Consider the following 27,049-nt stretch of genomic DNA (forward strand, 5'->3'; position numbering starts at 1 on the left):
TTCACTTGTCATCATTCCCGGAATCCTCCGAACTCTTGGGCTCCGAGCTGATGGGAAGGATCACTGCACTGGTGATGTCATCAAAACGCTCCATGACACAATGTGCTGTGAGACGGGCCTCTGGATCATGATCCCAACACTCTTCTATTGCAGAACTCACAAACTGAATACCCTGAGAGAGAGAGAGTTAGTTGGATAACATTGTAAAATATAAATATAATATGGTAAAACATGACACACTAATGTAGTAAATATAGTATAGTATAAATATAGTATATATAATATAGTAAAATATGGCTCAATAAGAGTAAATATAGAACAATTATAGTATTTATAATATAGTAAAAGATGACTCACCAATAGAGTAAATATAGTATAATCACAATATATATATAATATAGTAAAAGATGACTCACCAATAGAGTAAATATAGTATAATCACTGATATATATATATATATATATAGTAAAAGATGACTCACCAATAGAGTAAATATAGTATAATCACAATATATATATATAAAATATAGTAAAAGATGACTCACCAATAGAGTAAATATAGTATAATCACTGTATATATATAATATAGTAAAGATGACTCACCAATAGAGTATATATAGTATAATCACTGTATATATATAATATAGTAAAAGATGACTCACCAATAGAGTAAATATAGTATAATCACTGAATATATATATATATAAATATAGTAAAATATGACTCACCAATAGAGTAAATATAGTATAATCACTGTATATATATATATATATATATAAATATGACTCACCAATAGAGTAAATATAGTATAATCACTGTATATATATATATATAATATAGTAAAAGATGACTCACCAATAGAGTAAATATAGTATAATCACAATATATATATATAAAATATAGTAAAAGATGACTCACCAATGGAATAAATATAGTATAATCACTGTATATATATAATATAGTAAAATATGACTCACCAATAGAGTAAATATAGTATAATCACTGTATATATATATATATAATATAGTAAAAGATGACTCACCAATAGAGTATAGTATAATCACGGTATATATATAATATAGTAAAAGATGACTCACCAATAGAGTAAATATAGTATAATCACTATATATATATAATATAGTAAAAGATGACTCACCAATAGAGTAAATATAGTATAATCACTGTATATATATATATATATAGTAAAAGATGACTCACCAATAGAGTATATATAGTATAATCACTGTATATATATAATATAGTAAAATATGACTCACCAATAGAGTAAATATAGTATAATCACTGATATATATATATATAATATAGTAAAAGATGACTCACCAATAGAGTAAATATAGTATAATCACTGTATATATATATAATATAGTAAAAGATGACTCACCAATAGAGTAAATATAGTATAATCACTGTATATATATAATATAGTAAAATATGACTCACCAATAGAGTAAATATAGTATAATCACTGTATATATATATAATATAGTAAAAGATGACTCACCAATAGAGTAAATATAGTATAATCACTGTATATATATATATAATATAGTAAAAGATGACTCACCAATAGAGTAAATATAGTATAATCACTGTATATATATAATATAGTAAAATATGACTCACCAATAGAGTATATATAGTATAATCACTGTATATATATATAATATAGTAAAAGATGACTCACCAATAGAGTAAATATAGTATAATCACTGTATATATATAATATAGTAAAAGATGACTCACCAATAGAGTATATATAGTATAATCACTGTATATATATATAATATAGTAAAAGATGACTCACCAATAGAGTAAATATAGTATAATCACTGTATATATATATAATATAGTAAAAGATGACTCACCAATAGAGTATATATAGTATAATCACTGTATATATATATATAATATAGTAAAAGATGACTCACCAATAGAGTAAATATAGTATAATCACTGTATATATATAATATAGTAAAATATGACTCACCAATAGAGTATATATAGTATAATCACTGTATATATATATATAATATAGTAAAAGATGACTCACCAATAGAGTAAATATAGTATAATCACTGTATATATATATATAATATAGTAAAAGATGACTCACCAATAGAGTAAATATAGTATAATCACTGTATATATATATATAATATAGTAAAATATGACTCACCAATAGAGTATATATAGTATAATCACTGTATATATATATATATAATATAGTAAAAGATGACTCACCAATAGAGTAAATATAGTATAATCACTGTATATATATAATATAGTAAAAGATGACTCACCAATAGAGTATATATAGTATAATCACTGTATATATATATATAATATAGTAAAAGATGACTCACCAATAGAGTATATATAGTATAATCACTGTATATATATAATATAGTAAAAGATGACTCACCAATAGAGTATATATAGTATAATCACTGTATATATATATATAATATAGTAAAAGATGACTCACCAATAGAGTAAATATAGTATAATCACTGTATATATATATATATAATATAGTAAAAGATGACTCACCAATAGAGTATATATAGTATAATCACTGTATATATATATATATATATATAGTAAAGATGACTCACCAATAGAGTATATATAGTATAATCACTGTATATATATATATATAATATAGTAAAAGATGACTCACCAATAGAGTAAATATAGTATAATCACTGTATATATATATATAATATAGTAAAAGATGACTCACCAATAGAGTAAATATAGTATAATCACTGTATATATATATAAATATAGTAAAAGATGACTCACCAATAGAGTAAATATAGTATAATCACTGTATATATATAATATAGTAAAAGATGACTCACCAATAGAGTATATATAGTATAATCACTGTATATATATATAATATAGTAAAATATGACTCACCAATAGAGTAAATATAGTATAATCACTGTATATATATAATATAGTAAAATATGACTCACCAATGGAGTAAATATAGTATAATCACTGTATATATATAATATAGTAAAATATGACTCACCAATAGAGTATATATAGTATAATCACTGTATATATATAATATAGTAAAAGATGACTCACCAATAGAGTATATATAGTATAATCACTGTATATATATATATATAATATAGTAAAAGATGACTCACTAATAGAGTATATATAGTATAATCACTGTATATATATAATATAGTAAAATATGACTCACCAATGGAGTAAATATAGTATAATCACTGTATATATATATATAATATAGTAAAATATGACTCACCAATGGAGTAAATATAGTATAATCACTGTATATATATATATATAATATAGTAAAAGATGACTCACCAATAGAGTATATATAGTATAATCACTGTATATATATATATATAGTAAAATATGACTCACCAATAGAGTAAATATAGTATAATCACTGTATATATATATATATAATATAGTAAAAGATGACTCACCAATGGAGTAAATATAGTATAATCACTGTATATATATAATATAGTAAAATATGACTCACCAATAGAGTATATATAGTATAATCACTGTATATATATATATATAATATAGTAAAAGATGACTCACCAATAGAGTATATATAGTATAATCACTGTATATATATATATATATAGTAAAAGATGACTCACCAATAGAGTAAATATAGTATAATCACTGTATATATATATATATAGTAAAATATGACTCACCAATAGAGTAATATATAGTATAATCACTGTATATATATATATATATAATATAGTAAAAGATGACTCACCAATAGAGTATATATAGTATAATCACTGTATATATATAATATAGTAAAAGATGACTCACCAATAGAGTATATATAGTATAATCACTGTATATATATAATATAGTAAAATATGACTCACCAATAGAGTATATATAGTATAATCACTGTATATATATATATATATATATAGTAAAATATGACTCACCAATGGAGTAAATATAGTATAATCACTGTATATATATAATATAGTAAAATATGACTCACCAATAGAGTATATATAGTATAATCACTGTATATATATATATATAATATAGTAAAAGATGACTCACCAATAGAGTATATATAGTATAATCACTGTATATATATATATATATAGTAAAAGATGACTCACCAATAGAGTAATATATAGTATAATCACTGTATATATATATATAATATAGTAAAAGATGACTCACCAATAGAGTAAATATAGTATAATCACTGTATATATATATATATATATAGTAAAAGATGACTCACCAATAGAGTATATATAGTATAATCACTGTATATATATATATATATATAGTAAAAGATGACTCACCAATAGAGTATATATAGTATAATCACTGTATATATATATATATATAGTAAAAGATGACTCACCAATAGAGTATATATAGTATAATCACTGTATATATATATATATAGTAAAATATGACTCACCAATAGAGTAAATATAGTATAATCACTGTATATATATATATATAATATAGTAAAAGATGACTCACCAATAGAGTAAATATAGTATAATCACTGTATATATATATATATATAGTAAAAGATGACTCACCAATAGAGTATATATAGTATAATCACTGTATATATATATATAATATAGTAAAAGATGACTCACCAATAGAGTAAATATAGTATAATCACTGTATATATATATATATAATATAGTAAAAGATGACTCACCAATAGAGTATATATAGTATAATCACTGTATATATATATATATAGTAAAAGATGACTCACCAATAGAGTATATATAGTATAATCACTGTATATATATAATATAGTAAAAGATGACTCACCAATAGAGTATATATAGTATAATCACTGTATATATATATATATAGTAAAAGATGACTCACCAATAGAGTATATATAGTATAATCACTGTATATATATATATATAATATAGTAAAAGATGACTCACCAATAGAGTAAATATAGTATAATCACTGTATATATATATATATAGTAAAAGATGACTCACCAATAGAGTAAATATAGTATAATCACTGTATATATATATATATAATATAGTAAAAGATGACTCACCAATAGAGTAAATATAGTATAATCACTGTATATATATATATAATATAGTAAAATATGACTCACCAATAGAGTATATATAGTATAATCACTGTATATATATATATAATATAGTAAAAGATGACTCACCAATAGAGTATATATAGTATAATCACTGTATATATATAATATAGTAAAAGATGACTCACCAATAGAGTATATATAGTATAATCACTGTATATATATAATATAGTAAAAGATGACTCACCAATAGAGTATATATAGTATAATCACTGTATATATATATAATATAGTAAAAGATGACTCACCAATAGAGTATATATAGTATAATCACTGTATATATATATATATAATATAGTAAAAGATGACTCACCAATAGAGTAAATATAGTATAATCACTGTATATATATATATATAGTAAAAGATGACTCACCAATAGAGTATATATAGTATAATCACTGTATATATATATATATATAGTAAAAGATGACTCACCAATAGAGTAAATATAGTATAATCACTGTATATATATATATATATAGTAAAAGATGACTCACCAATAGAGTATATATAGTATAATCACTGTATATATATAATATAGTAAAAGATGACTCACCAATAGAGTAAATATAGTATAATCACTGTATATATATAATATAGTAAAAGATGACTCACCAATAGAGTATATATAGTATAATCACTGTATATATATATATATAATATAGTAAAAGATGACTCACCAATAGAGTATATATAGTATAATCACTGTATATATATATAATATAGTAAAATATGACTCACCAATAGAGTAAATATAGTATAATCACTGTATATATATATATATATATATATAGTAAAAGATGACTCACCAATAGAGTAAATATAGTATAATCACTGTATATATATATAATATAGTAAAAGATGACTCACCAATAGAGTATATATAGTATAATCACTGTATATATATATATAATATAGTAAAAGATGACTCACCAATAGAGTATATATAGTATAATCACTGTATATATATAATATAGTAAAAGATGACTCACCAATAGAGTAAATATAGTATAATCACTGTATATATATATATATATATAGTAAAAGATGACTCACCAATAGAGTATATATAGTATAATCACTGTATATATATATATATAATATAGTAAAAGATGACTCACCAATAGAGTAAATATAGTATAATCACTGTATATATATATATAATATAGTAAAAGATGACTCACCAATAGAGTATATATAGTATAATCACTGTATATATATATAATATAGTAAAAGATGACTCACCAATAGAGTAAATATAGTATAATCACTGTATATATATATATAATATAGTAAAAGATGACTCACCAATAGAGTAAATATAGTATAATCACTGTATATATATATATAATATAGTAAAAGATGACTCACCAATAGAGTATATATAGTATAATCACTGTATATATATAATATAGTAAAAGATGACTCACCAATAGAGTATATATAGTATAATCACTGTATATATATAATATAGTAAAAGATGACTCACCAATAGAGTATATATAGTATAATCACTGTATATATATAATATAGTAAAATATGACTCACCAATAGAGTAAATATAGTATAATCACTGTATATATATAATATAGTAAAATATGACTCACCAATAGAGTAAATATAGTATAATCACTGTATATATATATAATATAGTAAAAGATGACTCACCAATAGAGTATATATAGTATAATCACTGTATATATATATAATATAGTAAAAGATGACTCACCAATAGAGTATATATAGTATAATCACTGTATATATATAATATAGTAAAATATGACTCACCAATAGAGTAAATATAGTATAATCACTGTATATATATAATATAGTAAAAGATGACTCACCAATAGAGTAAATATAGTATAATCACTGTATATATATAATATATATATATATGATATATATATATATATATATATATATATATATATATATATATATATATAATATAGTAAAAGATGACTCACCAATAGAGTATGTATAGTATAATCACGTATATATATATATATATATATATATATATATATATATATATATATAATATAGTAAAGATGACCTACCAATATGTATGTATAGTATAATCACATTATATATAATATAGTAAAAGATGACTCACCAATATAGTATGTATAGTATAATCACATTATATATAATATAGTAAAAGATGACTCACCAATATAGTATGTATAGTATAATCACATTATATATAATATAGTAAAAGATGACTCACCAATAGAGTATATATAGTATAATCACGCTATATATACACTCAGCTAAAGGATTATTAGGAACACATACTAATACTGTGTTTGACCCCCTTTCGCCTTCAGAACTGCCTTAATTCTACGTGGCATTGATTCAACAAGGTGCTGAAAGCATTCTTTAGAAATGTTGGCCCATATTGATAGGATAGCATCTTGCAGTTGATGGAGATTTGTGGGATACACATCCAGGGCACGAAGCTCCCGTTCCACCACATCCCAAAGATGCTCTATTGGGTTGAGATCTGGTGACTGTGGGGGCCATTTTAGTACAGTGAACTCATTGTCATGTTCAAGAAACCAATTTGAAATGATTCAAGCTTTGTGACATGGTGCATTATCCTGCTGGAAGTAGCCATCAGAGGATGGGTACATGGTGGCCATAAAGGGATGGACATGGTCAGAAACAATGCTCAGGTAGGCCGTGGCATTTAAACGATGCCCAATTGGCACTAAGGGGCCTAAAGTGTGCCAAGAAAACATCCCCACACCATTACACCACCACCACCAGCCTGCACAGTGGTAACAAGGCATGATGGATCCATGTTCTCATTCTGTTTACGTCAAATTCTGACTCTACCATCTGAATGTCTCAACAGAAATCGAGACTCATCAGACCAGGCAACATTTTTCCAGTCTTCAACTGTCCAATTTTGGTGAGCTCTTGCAAATTGTAGCCTCTTTTTCCTATTTGTAGTGGAGATGAGTGGTACCGGTGGGGTCTTCTGCTGTTGTAGCCCATCCGCCTCAAGGTTGTGCGTGTTGTGGCTTCACAAATGCTTTGCTGCATACCTCGGTTGTAACGAGTGGTTATTTCAGGCAAAGTTGCTCTTCTATCAGCTTGAATCAGTTGGCCCATTCTCCTCTGCCCTCTAGCATCAACAAGGCATTTTCAGCCCACAGGACTGCCGCATACTGGATGTTTTTCCCTTTTCACACCATTCTTTGTAAACCCTAGAAATGGTTGTGCGTGAAAATCCCAGTAACTGAGCAGATTGTGAAATACTCAGACCGGCCCGTCTGGCACCAACAACCATGCCACGCTCAAAATGGCTTAAATCACCTTTCTTTCCCATTCTGACATTCAGTTTGGAGTTCAGGAGATTGTCTTGACCAGGACCACACCCCTAAATGCATTGAAGCAACTGCCATGTGATTGGTTGATTAGATAATTGCATTAATGAGAAATTGAACAGGTGTTCCTAATAATCCTTTAGGTGAGTGTATATACATATAATATAGTAAAAGATGACTCGCCAATAGAGTATGTATAGTATAATCGCATTATAAATATAATATAGTAAAAGATGAATCACCAATATAGTATGTATAGTATAATCGCATTATAAATATAATATAGTAAAAGATGAATCACCAATATAGTATGTATAGTATAATCATGATATATATATAAAATAGTAAAAAACAAATAGGCCGTTTTAGGAAAAACTTGAACTTGTACTGTTTTGACTTTTCTATTGTTTTTGATAAAGTCTTCAATGTTATCATGAAATTCAAAGTCTAAATATTTTGTTGCGTGTCAAATCTGATCAGCGCTCCTCTATACTACAAATTACAGCAAAAAAACAACACATGAATGAACATCACAAGGGATGTTGAAAGATACAGTGCCATTGGCTGAAATATGGATCAGTTTTAACCGAGAGAAGATGACAACTTTCACCTAACGGTACATTTACCTCAGAAACTTTTTCAGATGTTCATAATAATTTAGCTTGATAAAATTAAATAAAGTTAAGAGGAAATTGTTAAAATGTAAAATCCCATTACTGTCAGAGATGCTAAGGCAGATGCTGAGTGGATAAAACTCTTGTCAGACAATTTAACCCCTTCAGTGCCATAGGATATGCAATCTATGCATGAATGCGAAACCATTCCATTAATAGCTCAGAGGTTTGCGTGTGTGTTTTACCGTGTGTTGACTCCAGCTGGCTGGTATCTCTGGTCTCAGTCGGTCTCTGATGACATCATCTTTCATACTCTCCACACATGGATGTTCTCTGAGCTTCCCAAATGGAGGTTCATATTCACGAACATCTACAGAGAGAGAGAGAGAGAGAGAGAGAAAAAACATCTGTTGCTCACACACACAACTTGCAAAGCAAACCTTTAATAAAGTACAGAACTATTAGAAGCAGATAGTAAAGTTTGTCAAGATGAACTATGTTATTGGCTTGAAAAAGCCTGTCTTAAAGTTTAAACCAGTACCAGAAGTTTGATGTTTAATGGTTATAAATGCAGTAAGAAAATCACCAGTTAGCTAGATACTGTAGATAGACATATAAGCTGTCAGACAGAAAGAGAAAAGAGAGCACAGTGTAAAATGAGGCCTTTTGTGGGTTTGTTTACATTTACATTTTTTCTGTTGGCCTGTTTGTACATTCCGCAAATGTAAGTCTATCGACCTGTTTCAGTGATGTCACTTTTTACTCGCATAAAAATATAGGTCTTTGTTAAGCTGGAAGAACTACCAGCCCAAATAATCAGGTTCAGGGGTTTGTTATGGTAAACATACATTTTTCTAATGCTCATACACATTTTTTGGGCAGTATTACATCAAACTATTCAATAACTTGCTGTAAATGCACAAGAAGCAAAGATCGATGACCGCAAAACAACAACAAACACTTTCCGGAATTACACGTGCAGGAAGACAGGAAGTGGGCTTTGTGTCACAGCTGAGTTCAGAACACTGTTACTTCCTGTTTAACACACAGACATTTCCTCTAAATGTTACAACAAAGCTCAACAAATCTTTTTCTGGATTTATTTTTGGAGTTTAAATGGGCTTTAAAACTAACTGCAGCTCTAAACTAAACCGAAACGAAAGCAAAACAGTTCCTTGTTTCAAGTGCTAAATGGAAAGTTTAGCCAAATCTGAAAAGCCAGATGTAGAGATACAGAGATAAAGAAAGTGAAAGAGAGTTTGAGTCCATGAGAGAAGAAGCATTTATCTGTGTGTTAGCATGAGGAACAGAAAGTACTAGAGTAAGTGATCAATCGGATCAGATTTGTTATTTATTAAACAGATCATTAGAATCTCACTTAGCTTAAAATGTTGCTACAACCTGACACCTGTTTTTTTAGCCAATCAGAAACTCTCTGTCTGTCAATCATTGTGCATTTTCAGGTATTGCAGACATGGCTCTGTCTAGTATGTGTTCTTTACAACCATTGGTCAGATGACTGAATGGACATTTATTACCTCCAATTGCGCTGCACCTGGATGTGATCTCCCACAGAACCAGAGCCATGGAATAAACATCAGCCTGTTTGAAGGACTCGATGTTTTCCAGGTCAATTCTGGACTCCAGAACTTCAGGAGCCATGTATCTGGCAGTGCCAACCTGAGAAGACATACAAGTTTAAATGCAACACTTTTCAATGCTCGTTCGCATTCTTTGGCAAACTGTGATGGCTTGGGAAATACAGGTGGGGAACTCCATTAGAGATAGACCGATATTTTTAACTGATATTTACACTTTACTGCTTATAGGAATATTCTGGGTTCAATACAAGTTAACACAGATTTTAGCATTTATAAAAAATGACTGTGTTAATCAACATTATGCCACAAATGCTGTTGATTGAGCTTAACTTGTATTGAACCCAGAATATTCCTTTAATCTGATACTGGTTCTTTAATTTCAGGTTTACCAATTAAGTTAGGGGCTTTAACATGTGTATATTGACTTAAACTAGTTAAATTAATTCTTTGTAGACTTAGTAAGTTTATTAGTTTTGCAAAGCAGGTCACTCAGCAGTTGTTTGTTTTAGCCTAAAAGCAGAAATAAAACAAGAATTATAAATCAGTGATGTATACTAAAATAATTGGTATCTTATCGTCCACTGAAAACCAATATCGGTCGATCTCTAATCTGCATCAGGGGCCCATTCATCCATTACAGCAAATTCAAGTGCTTTTATGACAACAGATTTGAACTATATACAGTTATTCTTGCAGTTATCTACAGACACTTTGTGCATACACACTGTATATGCACACAGTATTTATTTAGTTTTATTTTATCCCCTGTTCTCCCAGTTTGGGATGCCCAATTCCCAATATTAGGTCCTCATGGTGGCACAGTTACTCACCTCAATGCGGGTGGTGGAGGACAAGTCTCATTTGCCTCCGCTTCTGAGACCGTCAATCGGCGCATCTTATCACGTGACTCGTTGTGCATGGCACCGTGGAGACTCACAGCATGTGGAGGCTCATGCTACTCTCCACGATCCTCACACAACTCACCACACGCCACATTGAGAGCAAGAACCACTAATCACCACCACGAGGAGGTTACCCCATGTGACTCTACCCTCCCTAGCAACCGGGACAATTTGGTTGCTTAGGAGACCTGACTGGAGTCACTCAGCACACCCTGGATTCAAACTCGCGACTCCAGGTGTGATAGTCAGCGGCAATACTCACTGAGATACGCAGACCCCATATGCACACATTCTTGATGGAAATGAGAGCACAAGCTTAATTGTTGTTGTCACCTACAGTAGGCTACAGCTGCACATTTTTGTGCCTTTGCTCATTGTCAAACTTTTTACTTCAGTGAGTGTTTGTCAGAGAATAGGTTGAATTTTTGCAAGTCAGTTTCTGCATAGCCACATACACATTAAAGTGATCATTTGTTCGTGAATGTAAAAATGTCAGTGCAGGACAAATTGAGTTATTGACTCCCAAAAGAAAGAATCGATTCTGAACACCTGAAACGAGTCGTTAGTAATTCCAGACTTACTTCCTGTACTAGCCTACGTCATTTGGTAACAATAAACCGCCTCTGGTCTTCATTGGCTGCTCACGAACAGCTTTGACCCACCCTCAAACACTACACCAAGCTGTAGACCAATCACAACAGACTGGAACATCTGACCAATCAGAGCAGAGGAGGCTGTCTGAAAGGCGGAGTTTAGAATTAATCCTTCAGAACGGATCATTGAACAAGTCGTTTCTGGCTCTGGGAGAAAACGATAATGCTGCAATTGAAATTATGAGCAAATGAAAGTGTTTTTTGACCTTGGATGCATGTAAATCTATTGTATGAGACCTTTAAAACTAAATTAGACATGTTTAAAAACCATAATAGGTGCTCTTTAAGGCCAAAGTATACTTCGGTTGTTGATCGCTCTGCATACAGTGTGCGCAAATTTCGTCATCAGCACAGACCATGTGCAGGCCAGATTTTCTCGACACGCGGACAGTCCTCATCTGCATATACGCCTGCCATTGACTGTACTAAAAGAGAATCACAAGGTGGCATGCGTCAAACACGTTTGTATTCGCTCATACTCAAAAGAGTATACTTCAAGAGTATAAGGTCAACCGAGCGCAATCTGAAGAAATCCGCAGAAAAACGATGGATACCAGGGCCTTTAAGAACACATTTAAACCTTTCAGTTGTCACTATCTTTCCTGAATGCATGCCCGTTTCATTATGTTCACTTATTTACCCAAAAGCTATAACAGAAATATGATGAATGTGAAAATGTACATTTCACATTTATGCATTTGGCAGACGCTTTTATCCAAAGCGACTTACAGTGCACTTATTACAGGGACAATCCCCCCGGAGCAACCTGGAGTTAAGTGCCTTGCTCAAGGGCCCAACAGTGGCATATTGTTGGTGCTGGGGCTTGAACCCCTGACCTTCTGGTCAGTAATCCTGAGCCTCAACCACTGAGCCACCACTGTCTCACAATTTACTATGGATGACAGAAATTACAAAACAATTATTCTCATTTAAAATCAGCTCGGTTGGACAGTAAAACGATCAAAGGGGCCAGGACAAAGAGACAACAACTCTCCCAACCTAAAGATCAAAATGCCCCATCAAAGACTGCATCCAAATATGGCCTTCTTTCAGAGAGTTTTGAACTAGGAGTTTGAAACCAACATGCAAAACCTCTGCTAGAGAAAATTTACATTTAAATGAAATATTAGGCTAATGATAAACAATCCTTTTAGCAAATGTTCTCACCTGTCCACTGTTGGCAAGTTCATCCGGAGACAAGGAGTTATCTAGTCTCAGACTGAGCCCTAAGTCACACAGGCAGCAGGTGAGATCCGTCTTCACCAGGATGTTGGAGCTCTTCAAATCTCTGTGAACGATGGGCACTTTGGGCTGGCCGCTCACCATCTGATCGCTGTGCAAGTGTGCCACGCCCCTCACCAGTGACACGCCCAATCGACAAAGCTCCTCCCAACTCACAATGTGCTTGGACAGAAAGTCTTGCAGGTTTCCTCGCTCGTGATACGCCGTTATCAGCCAATATTGCCTCTCGGTCTTCCGGTCCTCAGCGGTCAAGAAGTGCAGGATATTGTCATGCCGAAGTTCTGAGTCAGAGAAGATCTCCCATTCGTTTTTCCATGAAGCATATTCTTCGTACGGAAAGATCTTCACGGCGACCGTTTGGAAGGCTTCTCCGGCAGACATGAGTCCTTGCTTGAGTTTGGCTCTGTAGACTTCGGCGAAGCGACCTTTTCCCACAAGGGAGTCCAGTTGGATGGGCAACAGCTCGTTGTTGTGGTTCAGATTGTTGGCTTTGGCGGAGCTGCTATCAGAATGGTCGTCATCGTTGATGAAGATCTCGCTTTCCATGCCTTTTATCTTCAGCTTCTGCTGGCGTAACACTCGATAGATGTAGAAGGACGAGACGAGCAGGACAATGACGACCAGGAGAGGAACCAGACTGACCAAGAGGACCGGCAGACACGTCCTCTTGTCTTTTAATGGAGGAACTAATATGAACAAGAATTTTACACTGATTAGTGAGATAAGAGACAAAACATGTTTGTAATACCAAATGAATTTGAAATGGATGTATTTGTAATCAAATGTCTCAGCTAACGTACCATGTAAGGGGACAGGCTTTTATAAAACCATTTATTGACTTTATAACATACATCTTACTGTCATTGGTGTCAACTACATCAGACACACTAAAAGCATTTTAATATGATCCACCCAACAAGAGCGTAAAGTCTTTAATCAATATGTTGCATTTTTAAACCCTTTGTTTGGCAGTTTCACATTGTGACCTCGTGCTGAGCACAGGTTAAGTTACACGTGCTTCCAATTATAGAGAGAATTATAATGAAATTATTTAAAAATATAAGTAATAAATGCCCTGACTGTACACATTTCCTTTAGATTGAACTTTCCAAGTGTTTTTATTATTATTCATTTCTTGATTTTTAACATTAAGAGGACTTTTGTATGTAAGACATGTTTTGAAACGTTTTTTTCACAGTCCCCCAAGCAATTCCCCCGATGCTCTCTTGGCCTTAAATATATTTGTACATAAAACAAAACAAGGGCAACAGCACTCTTAACATCAGATCCCCACCGAATCACATGATGCAACTTCCTGTTTTTAACAAGATACCAAACATAGAGGTTTTGCGTAAAACAACACACAGTTTCACAAGACGCATGTGCAGATACGATCACGCCACATCAAACACAGGTCTCAACGTGTGCTTACTTCTGCCCTAGAATCTCAGTATCTCAGTCAAAAAACCAGGCTGGACAACACGATCATCTGGTTTTGTTCACGCCAGTAAAAGAGGGTCAAACCAAATTCAAGATTTCATGCTAATGTTTCAGCTCAACCTCTCACTCAGGTTGATTGGCTGATGATAATGTAATGAGAAATACAAGAATTGCAATATAGCAGCACTTCCCACAGTACACGTTACTGTAAATGTTCTCACAGGCTCGCAGACATACTGCACGAGCACCAGCACGCTCACAGACACAAAAACAACATGTTCTTGTTAAAACAACGAGACATTAATGCATGAAATATTTTCAGAATGCTCTTTAAACAGACAGGAAACCACACGTCTGAGAGAGAGAAGCAGGCGTAATGAGTGAAGCAACGTTTAGCACATGAAGAATGCGTCTAAATTCAATTTCATAATGTCAACAATGTGTTGTTCAAATGATACACACACAACACTGCGAAATATGACTTTCTTGCTGAAAATGTCTGACAGTTTGTGTTTGTGTTCATATGAGCTGAGAACAGTTTATTATGTTTAGCAGTAGGCCAGTTGCTATTCTTAAATAATCGTCTGATCGCAGTTATTTGAGATAACCACGCACTTCAAATTCCATCTTAACGCCCAAACAAGGGAATTATAAGGGAACATATAATGCCATTTGTGTGTCATTCAGTTGAACTCTGAGCGTCACAGAGCATCACCGTGGATGTCAACAGATACGCTCCAGTATAGAAGAGCGTGTGAAGTGTTTCACTAGCGCTCTGATGGGCACGCCATCAGCAAAGACTCGCGGAAAACTTGCGAAAATACAAACTAACTAATATAAACTAAGCAAAGCACTCCGGCTTCACTATAAATGATCATGTGATGGCAAATATTCCTAACCCGATCTCATGAAAATTAGTATTTAATATACGAGTTGGCTATTTCGTATGATCTCGCACAATTTTATTCGCATACACTCGTACTACTTCATCACGTGCAAATTCCCGGTTGTCTAATGCGAATGTGCGAGCATGAGGCGTTAGGACATGTTTATTAATATTATACCTTACCCAAACCCCTAATCTAAACTCAACCAATCAGTAAAGTTTGTGTCAACATGACAGGAAGCTGTTGTGTGTGATGGAAACGATGTCCAGCGACGTCATTGGCTGAAGTGTAAGTCGTTAGAATTCAAATGAGTGCAGTCGCACAATATCATATTAATTAGCCAAATTTAGAAAATTTGTTCGAATCCTGACGATTTCGCCGAGAGGTTGTGTTGAATATTCCTGGTTTATACATGCCGTGACACAGAAGAGGAGACGCACACATACTCTATTTCTGTGAAGTGATAAAAAGATGAAACGAAATCTCAAAGGTTTTGCTTCATGAGAAATAAAAGCTTGTGTGTTTAACCAAAGAGCATATGAAAGTGAAGAAATAAAGACAGAAATATCTTACTACTGCACAATATAATATAATATAAACATAATACAAATAAATATTTTATATCAAAATTTCCAAAATCAACAATGTAAATTGAAATTAACCCAAACTAATGTTGCTCAAAAAGAAAAGAGATATTTTAAGTTTTTACAAATATTTTGATATTGAAATCATATTTCAGGTCCATCAAAACATTTATAAAGTCTTAAAAGGAAATCATATATTTTTTTAAGGTGTATGAAGCACACATGATTCACCTTAAGAAATATGACAATTTATATGACAATTGTGTAAGCTCTGAAAAAGACAATTAAACATCATAGCCTTAAAACAGACAATGAATCGTCATAATCGTATTAGTTTGACAATGAATCGTCATAATCGCGATTATTAGTTTGACAATGAATCGTCATAATCGCAATTATTAGTTTGACAATGAATCGTCATAATCGCGATTATTAGTTTGACAATGAATCGTCATAATCGCAATTATTAGTTTGACAATGAATCGTCATAATCGCAATTATTAGTTTGACAATGAATCGTCATAATCGCGATTATTAGTTTGACAATGAATCGTCATAACCGCAATTATTAGTTTGACAATGAATCGTCATAATCGCAATTATTAGTTTGACAATGAATCGTCATAATCGCAATTATTAGTTTGACAATGAATCGTCATAATCGCAATTATTAGTTTGACAATGAATCGTCATAACCGCAATTATTAGTTTGACAATGAATCGTCATAATCGCAATTATTAGTTTGACAATGAATCGGCATAACCGAAATTATTTGTTTGACAATGAATCGTCATAATCGCAATTATTTGTTTGACAATGAATCGTCATAATCGCAATTATTAGTTTGGCAATGAATCGTCATAATCGCAATTATTAGTTTGACAATGAATCGTCATAATCGCAATTATTAGTTTGGCAATGAATCGTCATAACCGCAATTATTAGTTTGACAATGAATCGTCATAATCGCAATTACCAGTGCGACAATGAATCGTCATAATCGCAATTATTAGTTTGGCAATGAATCGTCATAATCGCAATTATTAGTTTGGCAATGAATCGGCATAATCGCAATTATTAGTTTGACAATGAATCGGCATAATCGCAATTACCAGTGCGACAATGAATCGCCATAATCGCAATTATTAGTTTGACAATGAATCGGCATAACCGCAATTATTTGTTTGACAATCAATCGCCATAACCGCAATTATTTGTTTGACAATCAATCGTCATAATCGCAATTATTAGTTTGACAATGAATCGTCATAATCGCAATTATTAGTTTGGCAATGAATCGCCATAATCGCAACTATTTGTTTGACAATGAAGCGCCATAATCGCAATTATTTGTTTCACAATGAATCGCCATAATCGCAATTATTGGCTTGACAATGAATCGCCATAATCGCAACTATTAGTTTGACAATGATTCGCCAAAATCGCAACTACTAGTTTGGCAATGAATCGCCATAATCACAATTATTAGTTTGACAATGAATCGCCATAATCGCAATTATTAGTTTGACAATGAATCGGCATAATCGCAACTATTTGTTTGAAAATGAAGTGCCATAATCGCAATTACCAGCTGGACAATGAATCTACATAATCGCAGTTGTTTGCCTGACAACGAAGCGCCATAATCGCAATTATCTGCTCGACAACGAATCGCCATAATCGCAATTATTAGCTTGACAATGAATCGCCATAATCGCAATTATTTGTTTCACAATGAATCGCCATAATCGCAATTATTGGCTTGACAATGAATCGCCATAATCGCAACTATTCGTTTGACAATGATTCGCCATAATCGCAACTACTAGTTTGGCAATGAATCGCCATAATCACAATTATTAGTTTGACAATGAATCGCCATAATCGCAATTATTAGTTTGACAATGAATCGGCATAATCGCAACTATTTGTTTGAAAATGAAGTGCCATAATCGCAATTACCAGCTGGACAATGAATCTACATAATCGCAGTTGTTTGTCTGACAATGAAGCGCCATAATCGCAATTATCTGCTCGACAACGAATCGCCATAATCGCAATTATTTGTTTGACAACGAATCGACATAATCAGAATTCTTAGTTCGACAATGAATCGTCATAACCGCAACTATTTGTTTGGCAATGAATCGTCATAATTGCAACTATTTGTTTGACAATGAATCGTGACAACCGCAATTATTTGTTTGACAATGAATCGTGACAACCGCAATTATTTGTTTGACAATGAATCGTGACAACCGCAATTATTTGTTTGACAATGAATCGTGACAACCGCAATTATTTGTTTGACAATGACTCGTGACAACCGCAATTATTTGTTTGACAATGAATCGTGACAACCGCAATTATTTGTTTGACAATGAATCGTGACAACCGCAATTATTTGTTTGACAATGAATCGTGACAACCGCAATTATTTGTTTGACAATGAATCGTGACAACCGCAATTATTTGTTTGACAATGAATCGTGACAACCGCAATTATTTGTTTGACAATGAATCGTGACAACCGCAACTATTTGTTTGACAATAAATCGTCACAATCGCAACTATTTGTTTGACAATAAATCGTCACAATCGCAATTATTTGTTTGACAATGACTCGTGACAACCGCAATTATTTGTTTGACAATGAATCGTCATAATCGTTATTATTTGTTCGACAATGAATCGTCTTATCGCCCTATTTAGCAGATATTATATTTTATTGTGTGTGCTTGATCCTGCTGTCTAGTCTAATAAAGACAAAATGTATTGCAATATTGCAAAATGAACAAATCAATAAAAATAAATAAATACATTTAATGCATCGGACATTCAGTTCCCAGTGTGAAGCTGCTCTTCGTCAGCTCCCCAAAATGTCTCTGGTTCTGTCATTACTGTCAAACAGAGAGCGTAGAGGACGCACACACGTACCATTAAAGATGAGTTTGGCATTACACTCATCTGCATTACAGGAACACATGTAGAACTCTTCCTCCGTCCCCTTCACCGGTTTCAACACACAGGTGCTGCTGTTATTGTCGGTCAGGTACTGACCATAAAACGGAAATGCCACATCATGACACACCGTCTCCACAGAGGAGATTCCTTCATTTCTCTTCCTGAAACAGATAATTACATTATGAGTCGCGACAGACTTATATAAAGACGGAATCGGTCACATTCAGCTGCCACAATCACTAATGACTCGTTATCACTGATAAGAACAGAACACAGAACAACGACATTCTAAATTTAGAATCTTCCACAGAGGAACACGGATATAATATAAATAGTAATAATAAAAAACTTTCAGCAACTATCGGCATAGATTTATGCCAATAACCGATAGTTCCAAAAGACAACTATCGCCACAGATTCATCTGTAAAACCGATATATCGGTCAAACTCTAATGTCAACAATTCACTCATTTGTATCTTTTTTATTTATCCTTCAGAGTTTGAAGTATCAACTTGTGTCAGATGTTTCTCTTTAGTTTGTGCACAAAGATAAACTTGAGTGTCACAATGGCACTGGACGTACCATGCACCGACGCACACCTCGTTTGGACTCTCGCAGATGGATGTGATATTGCATGTAGATTCGCAGACACCTGTGGCGTTGCAGGTTGAATATTCAATGTCACAGAACCTACAGAGTTTGCGGAGTTTGAAAGGCCCTTTAATGTGCCAAAACAGAAGAAAAATGAACGTTTTCATACAGTTTCATTCATTCTTTACATTACATAATTCATATTTAACAGCAAAGCTCATTTGAAGCTCATGAGAATGAAAAATGTAGTGAAGTGTGTCCAAACTGGTACTTTGAATGAAGCATACTGTCCCTTTAAGAACTTACTTGTCAATTCTTCCTGATCTGACAGTTTGGACAGAAGCACATGCTTATTACAGTCATCTCCAGTACAGGCGCACACACGGAGGTTACGACCTGCTACATGTTTCGATATCAGCAAACATTCTGCGCTGCTGTAGTCCTTTAACATCACGCTGTACAGCGGCCGCGCAGGGTTATGACACATGGTTTCCATGGTAACAATTCCAGCTTCCCTCCACCTGGAAGACAATTTCAAAGGCTACATTAAAAATAGAATACCACCATACTTTTTATACGGCTATTTCGCAAGTATACAGTATGTTAACTTAGTGAAATACTCTCTATATGTCGAACACCTGGGTGACCTATGACAAATGTGCATTACTATTGCCATATTCTTTACATTTCTGGTCAGTGAAGATGACATTTATTTGATGAATGTAAAACAGAAATGTAATGTCTCTCTTTGACGTAAGCCCCGTCTGGCAGTCCGAAGAAGTTCTATTCGTAAGCGTCATATCCTGCCGGATATAGGAGGCCGGGGTGAGCAGCCTACCCCCATGCAGGATGGGACTCAACCTGTGGCGGTGGGGTGGAGGAGGTTGTCGTGTTAGCGCACTAAAACAGCAATGTGATAGATTGTGGGTAGACTTATAAAGCATTGGCTTACATGTGATTGGCTGGGAGTTACCCGACTAATGGTGCGATGATGTACAGCTGCTAGTGTTCCCGCTAGAACTACGCTGCACTTACATTTACAGAAAGCAACTAGTGGCACTGATTAATTGGTAAAAGCGATATATCTGTCTACCTCTAGTGGAAATTGGCTTCCATAAATTATTTAATTGGAATGTGCTTTAAAGAACCAGAAACAAATACACAAAAAAGCATAACAAAACGTCAAGAAATCTTGAACATTTGGTTACTGAGAGTAAAGTGACTGAGCATTTAAAAAGGCGCTATATAAACAAAAAGTCTTATTATTATTACTCATTATTCATCATTAAGACACAAAATAAGAGCAAGTAAATGATGATAGAATGTTTATTTTTAGGTGAATTTTCCCTTTAATAAAACCATTCACAGTGCTCCCACCCTTTCTGACCAATTAATTTCAATCAGTGTTGGATAAAGTATCCAATTTTCATACTTGAGTAAAAGTAAAGATACCTTTATAGATATTTACTAAAAGTAGATCACGGGGAAAATACTTAAGTAAGTGTATTAAAGCAACTGATATTAAATGGTGCTTAAGTGTAAATAAATCACACAAATTACACATCAAAACAAATCTTATCGCCAGGGATGGATTACCGACCGGGCCAATGGGGCCAGTGCCCATGGGCCCTTGACTACCAGGGGCCTTTGACTGCCCGGGGGGGCCCTGGGCTTTAAGGTTTCGCCATCCATTTTGGTGATCCCCCTGCTTGAAAACCCATCAACAATGAAAACAACTTTTGGGTCAGTTGCTAGGCAAAACAAAATGGTGGGAGGGGAGGGCGGCCCTTGGAGATAATTGGCCCGGGGGCCTTTGCCAGTCATAATTTGTCCCTGCTTATCACACTTCATCAGTGTTTACAACATACATTATGTTTCATTTAAAAAAGTAGCAAATTAATATGAACACACATTGTCGAGGTTCCCATTGTCATTTTGATTCTGATCTGCAAAATTTGACAGATTCAAAATGGATCAAAACATTGCCACATGCAGCGATGTTATATTTGGCGATGTTCGCTTGCAGAAGTAATGAAAGGGTCTGAAGAAATGTATCAGAGTAAGCGTATCGTTTTCTCTTCAAAATGTAAGTAAACTGAAGTAAATAGAAATGTCCAGAAACTGTACTTAAGTACAGTAACGAATTCTTTGTACTTTGTTACTATACACCTCTGATTTCAATTACTCTTCCAAGCATTTGTGATTACTGGATCTTAAAAAATGGCTTTCGAGGAAGTTTTACTCTACACATAAACAATGAAACATTATCGAGCAGAACTAGGAAAATTCTCTATAGGAATTTCCATGACTTTTGAGATTACATTCCTAAGACTTTTGGTATTTCCAGGTTTTCCAAAAACATGGGAACTGTCCTATGATCAGGCTATAAAACCCTTTTGGCTTCTATTTGAAACTCTATTTTTAAGAGTACAAATGCTTCCTACATCTTCTCTGTGTCAGTCTGTTGAATGATGGTGAGGACATGTTAGAACAAAACCCTGCACAGCTCAGTGATTCATGTTTACATGTGTAGTCATACCAGACGGCAGCGCAGACGTCCTCTGGATTCGGGCAGACTTTTGACACGTTACAGTCTGGATAGCACTTATGTCCTATGCTGCTGGCCGGCCGAGGGCCACATGACTTACAGGTACTGTGACTGACTGTATGGACCATCACTGATGCACCTGTGACACACAAACAGAGAAGCACATCAGAATTCATGGACATGTCTTTAAAAGCATCTATGAATGCAGGAGAATCAAACACAACCTCCTCTGTAAATGTCTTTTCCACAGACTTTTTAGTAACATAAATGTCAGAATTCTGTGCAAATTCACAAAAGAGCTCAATTCATTTTTGTATGGTCAAAACAGGGGCATAGCCAGGAAATTACTTTTGGGTGAACCTCAATAAAAATGGATGGGCCAAGTTTTCGCCCCAATTTGATGGATGCATTCATACAGTTTTTTTTACACTTTCAGATGTCCAAATTTAGGCATTTTTATAAATATTTGATATATTTGAAGTCAAAGAATAATCTCTAATATTCTGGGTGGGACTGGGTCTAATGTGGGTCCACCTTTAACTACACCATTGACTCAAAATATCATCTGGCATGCTGAGTTGTGGCACAAATATAACCCCATACACCTGTGGTTACTCTGCTAAGGTGGGACACCTTTGTGAACTTTAAGGGAACTAACTTCATTTATCCACTATAAATCACCTGGACAAAAGCACCCTTCTGAGTAAACTAGAGATTTCTGTGTAACCCGTCTGGCACCAACAATCAAACATGCGATTATCTAATGAGCCAATCACGTGGCAGCAGTGCAGTACATAAAATCATGCAGATACAGGTCAGGAGCTTCAGTTAATGTTCACATCAACCATCAGAATGGAGAAAAGGGTGATCTTTGTGATTTGGAGCATGGCATGACTGCTTCCGAAAAAGAAACAAACACTTCCATTATAAGGTGCTGTTCACACCGAACGCGTCTTTACGCTAAAAAATTAAATACATTAAAAAAGCTTGACGTAGCGCCACCGATGGTGTTTCGTGACGCGTTTTTATAGTTAAAGTTCTTCCGATAGAAAACTGCAACAAGCGGCGCAACGGCCAAAGACGTCCGTCAATTGTTGGTTTACATTGAAAACACATGAAAAACGGAAACGAGCTTGTTTTTAACGTACCCACGGAAACGCGCGCTTATAACTTTATTAAATACTGTGCAATATTGCCGCGTCGCGCGCTTACTGTGTTGATTATGATAGCAGCAGGTCTAACGGATCTGAAGCGAAACTCACCAGACATCAGACAACAAGCGACAAGAACCGACCCAAACCCACAGAACCGCTCCATCACACTTCCGTCGATCTGATCGCGTCTCAATCCGGATCGATGCTCTTATCCGTCTGATTTAGGTCGGATTCTTCATCTGTGAAGAAACGTGTTGAGATGAACGTGAGTCATTCAGAGTTAGACAGGAAATATACTTCAAGACAAAACACTGAGGGAGGAGGAAGCGTCTCTTTTCCTGCCGCTGCGCGTCTCAAAACCACTTAAAACACGAGCTGCCTACACAGACAGCGCTTCTGGGCATTCGAGTGGCACACGTGTGACAGACAGCACTTCTGGGCAGTCAGACATCATTTCTGGGCAGTGGAGTGGCACACATGTAACAGACAGCACTTTTGGGCATCTTTAAACTAGTCGAGTGGCACACATGTGACAGACAGCACTTTTGGGCATCATTAAACTAGTCGAGTGGCACACGTGTGACAGACAGCACTTTTGGGCATCTTTAAACTAGTCGAGTGGCACACGTGTGACAGACAGCACTTTTGGGCATCTTTAAACTAGTCGAGTGGCACACATGTGACAGACAGCACTTTTGGGCATCTTTAAACCAGTCGAGTGGCACACGTGTGACAGACAGCACTTTTGGGCATCTTTAAACTAGTCGAGTGCCGCACGTGTAACAGACAGCACTTTTGGGCATCTTTAAACTAGTCGAGTGGCGCACGTGTGACAGACAGCACTTCTGGGCATCTTTAAACTAGTCGAGTGGCACACGTGTGACAGACAGCACTTTTGGGCATCTTTAAACTAGTCGAGTGGCACACGTGTGACAGACAGCACTTTTGGGCATCTTTAAACTAGTCGAGTGGCACACGAGTGACAGACAGCACTTTTGGGCATCTTTAAACTAGTCGAGTGCCACACGTGTGATAGACAGCACTTTTGGGCATCTTTAAACCAGTCGAGTGGCACACATGTGACAGACAGCACTTTTGGGCATCTTTAAACTAGTCGAGTGGCACACGTGTGACAGACAGCACTTTTGGGCATCTTTAAACCAGTCGAGTGGCACACGTGTGACAGACAGCACTTTTGGGCATCTTTAAACCAGTCGAGTGGCACACGTGTGACAGACAGCACTTTTGGGCATCATTAAACTAGTCGAGTGGCACACGTGTGACAGACAGCACTTTTGGGCATCATTAAACTAGTCGAGTGGCGCACGTGTGACAGACAGCACTTTTGGGCATCATTAAACTAGTCGAGAGGCACACGTGTGAGAGGCAGATCTTTTGGGCATCATTAAACTAGTCGAGTGGCACACGTGTGACAGACAGCACTTTTGGGCATCTTTAAACTAGTCGAGTGGCGCACGTGTGACAGACAGCACTTTTGGGCATCTTTTTGACTAGTCGAGTGGCGCACGTGTGACAGACAACACTTTTGGGCATCATTAAACTAGTCGAGTGGCACACGTGTGACAGACAGCACTTTTGGGCATCTTTAAACTAGTCGAGTGGCACACGTGTGACAGACAGCACTTTTGGGCATCATTAAACTAGTCGAGTGGCACACGTGTGACAGACAGCACTTTTGGGCATCTTTAAACTAGTCGAGTGGCACACGTGTGACAGACAGCACTTTTGGGCATCTTTAAACTAGTCGAGTGGCACACGTGTGACAGACAGCACTTTTGGGCATCTTTAAACTAGTCGAGTGGCACACGTGTGACAGACAGCACTTTTGGGCATCTTTAAACTAGTCGAGTGGCACACGTGTGACAGACAGCACTTTTGGGCATCTTTAAACTAGTCGAGTGGCGCACGTGTGACAGACAGCACTTCTGGGCAGTCGAGTGGCGCACGTGTGACAGACAGCACTTTTGGGCATCATTAAACCAGTCGAGTGGCGCACGTGTGACAGACAGCACTTTTGGGCATCATTAAACCAGTCGAGTGGCGCACGTGTGACAGACAGCACTTTTGGGCATCTTTAAACCAGTCGAGTGGCGCACGTGTGACAGACAGCACTTTTGGGCATCTTTAAACCAGTCGAGTGGCGCACGTGTGACAGACAGCACTTTTGGGCATCTTTAAACCAGTCGAGTGGCACGACGTGTGACAGACAGCACTTTTGGGCATCTTTAAACCAGTCGAGTGGCGCACGTGTGACAGACAGCACTTTTGGGCATCTTTAAAATAGTCGAGTGGCGCACGTGTGACGACAGCACTTTTGGGCATCTTTAAACTATTCGAAGTGGCACACGTGTGACAGACAGCACTTTTGGGCATCTTTAAACTAGTCGAGTGGCGCACGTGTGACAGACAGCACTTTTGGGCATCTTTAAAATAGTCGACTGGCGCACGTGTGACAGACAGCACTTTTGGGCATCTTTAAAATAGTCGAGTGGCGCACGTGTGACAGACAGCACTTTTGGGCATCTTTAAAATAGTCGAGTGGCACACGTGTGACAGACAGCACTTTTGGGCATCTTTAAACTAGTCGAGTGGCACACGTGTGACAGACAGCACTTTTGGGCATCATTAAAATAGTCGAGTGGCACACGTGTGACAGACAGCACTTTTGGGCATCTTTAAAATAGTCGAGTGGCACAAGTGTGACAGACAGCACTTTTGGGCATCTTTAAAATAGTCGAGTGGCACACGTGTGACAGACAGCACTTTTGGGCATCTTTAAAATAGTCGAGTGGCACACGTGTGACAGACAGCACTTTTGGGCATCTTTAAACTAGTCGAAGTGGCACACGTGTGACAGACAGCACTTTTGGGCATCATTAAACTAGTCGAGTGGCACACGTGTGACAGACAGCACTTTTGGGCATCTTTAAACTAGTCGAGTGGCACACGTGTGACAGACAGCACTTTTGGGCATCTTTAAACTAGTCGAGTGGCACACGTGTGACAGACAGCACTTTTGGGCATCTTTAAACTAGTCGAGTGGCACACGTGTGACAGACAGCACTTTTGGGCATCTTTAAACTAGTCGAAGTGGCGACGCGTGTGACAGACAGCACTTCTGGGCAGTCGAGTGGCGCACGTGTGACAGACAGCACTTTTGGGCATCATTAAACCAGTCGAGTGGCGCACGTGTGACAGACAGCACTTTTGGGCATCATTAAACCAGTCGAGTGGCGCACGTGTGACAGACAGCACTTTTGGGCATCTTTAAACCAGTCGAGTGGCGCACGTGTGACAGACAGCACTTTTGGGCATCTTTAAACCAGTCGA

At 35.2% G+C, this 27,049-nt stretch overlaps 1 protein-coding gene across 1 annotated transcript; it reads right to left on the bottom strand.

The window, feature by feature from the left end:
* Nucleotides 1-24,041, bottom strand: tgfbr2a (transforming growth factor beta receptor 2a). The gene is made up of 9 exons (XM_052136811.1): nucleotides 23,807-24,041; nucleotides 22,536-22,683; nucleotides 20,303-20,517; nucleotides 19,988-20,123; nucleotides 19,378-19,565; nucleotides 13,454-14,214; nucleotides 10,669-10,810; nucleotides 9,376-9,500; nucleotides 1-172 (listed from the first exon to the last, which is right to left on the bottom strand). The coding sequence occupies exons 1-9, from the start codon at nucleotides 23,859-23,861 to the stop codon at nucleotides 2-4; spliced, it is 1,941 nt and encodes a 646-aa protein (XP_051992771.1). The 5' UTR covers nucleotides 23,862-24,041; the 3' UTR covers nucleotide 1.
* Between the last annotated feature and the right edge of the window lie 3,008 nt (nucleotides 24,042-27,049).

Source organism: Xyrauchen texanus, chromosome 10, assembly GCF_025860055.1.
Source record: "Xyrauchen texanus isolate HMW12.3.18 chromosome 10, RBS_HiC_50CHRs, whole genome shotgun sequence".
Taxonomy (NCBI): domain Eukaryota; kingdom Metazoa; phylum Chordata; class Actinopteri; order Cypriniformes; family Catostomidae; genus Xyrauchen; species Xyrauchen texanus.

What these genes read in the sequence shown, in the direction of transcription:
- tgfbr2a (XM_052136811.1), bottom strand. Translation starts at nt 23,861, where the DNA reads ATGGAGCGGTTCTGTGGGTTTGGGTCGGTTCTTGTCGCTTGTTGTCTG. An exon ending in AACTTGCCAACAGTGGACAG is followed by an intron (nt 10,811 to 13,453) that starts GTGAGAACATTT and finishes ATGTCTTCTCAG; the next exon opens with GTTGGCACTGCCAGATACAT. An exon ending in CCAGCTGGAGTCAACACACG is followed by an intron (nt 173 to 9,375) that starts GTAAAACACACA and finishes TCTCTCTCTCAG; the next exon opens with GGTATTCAGTTTGTGAGTTC.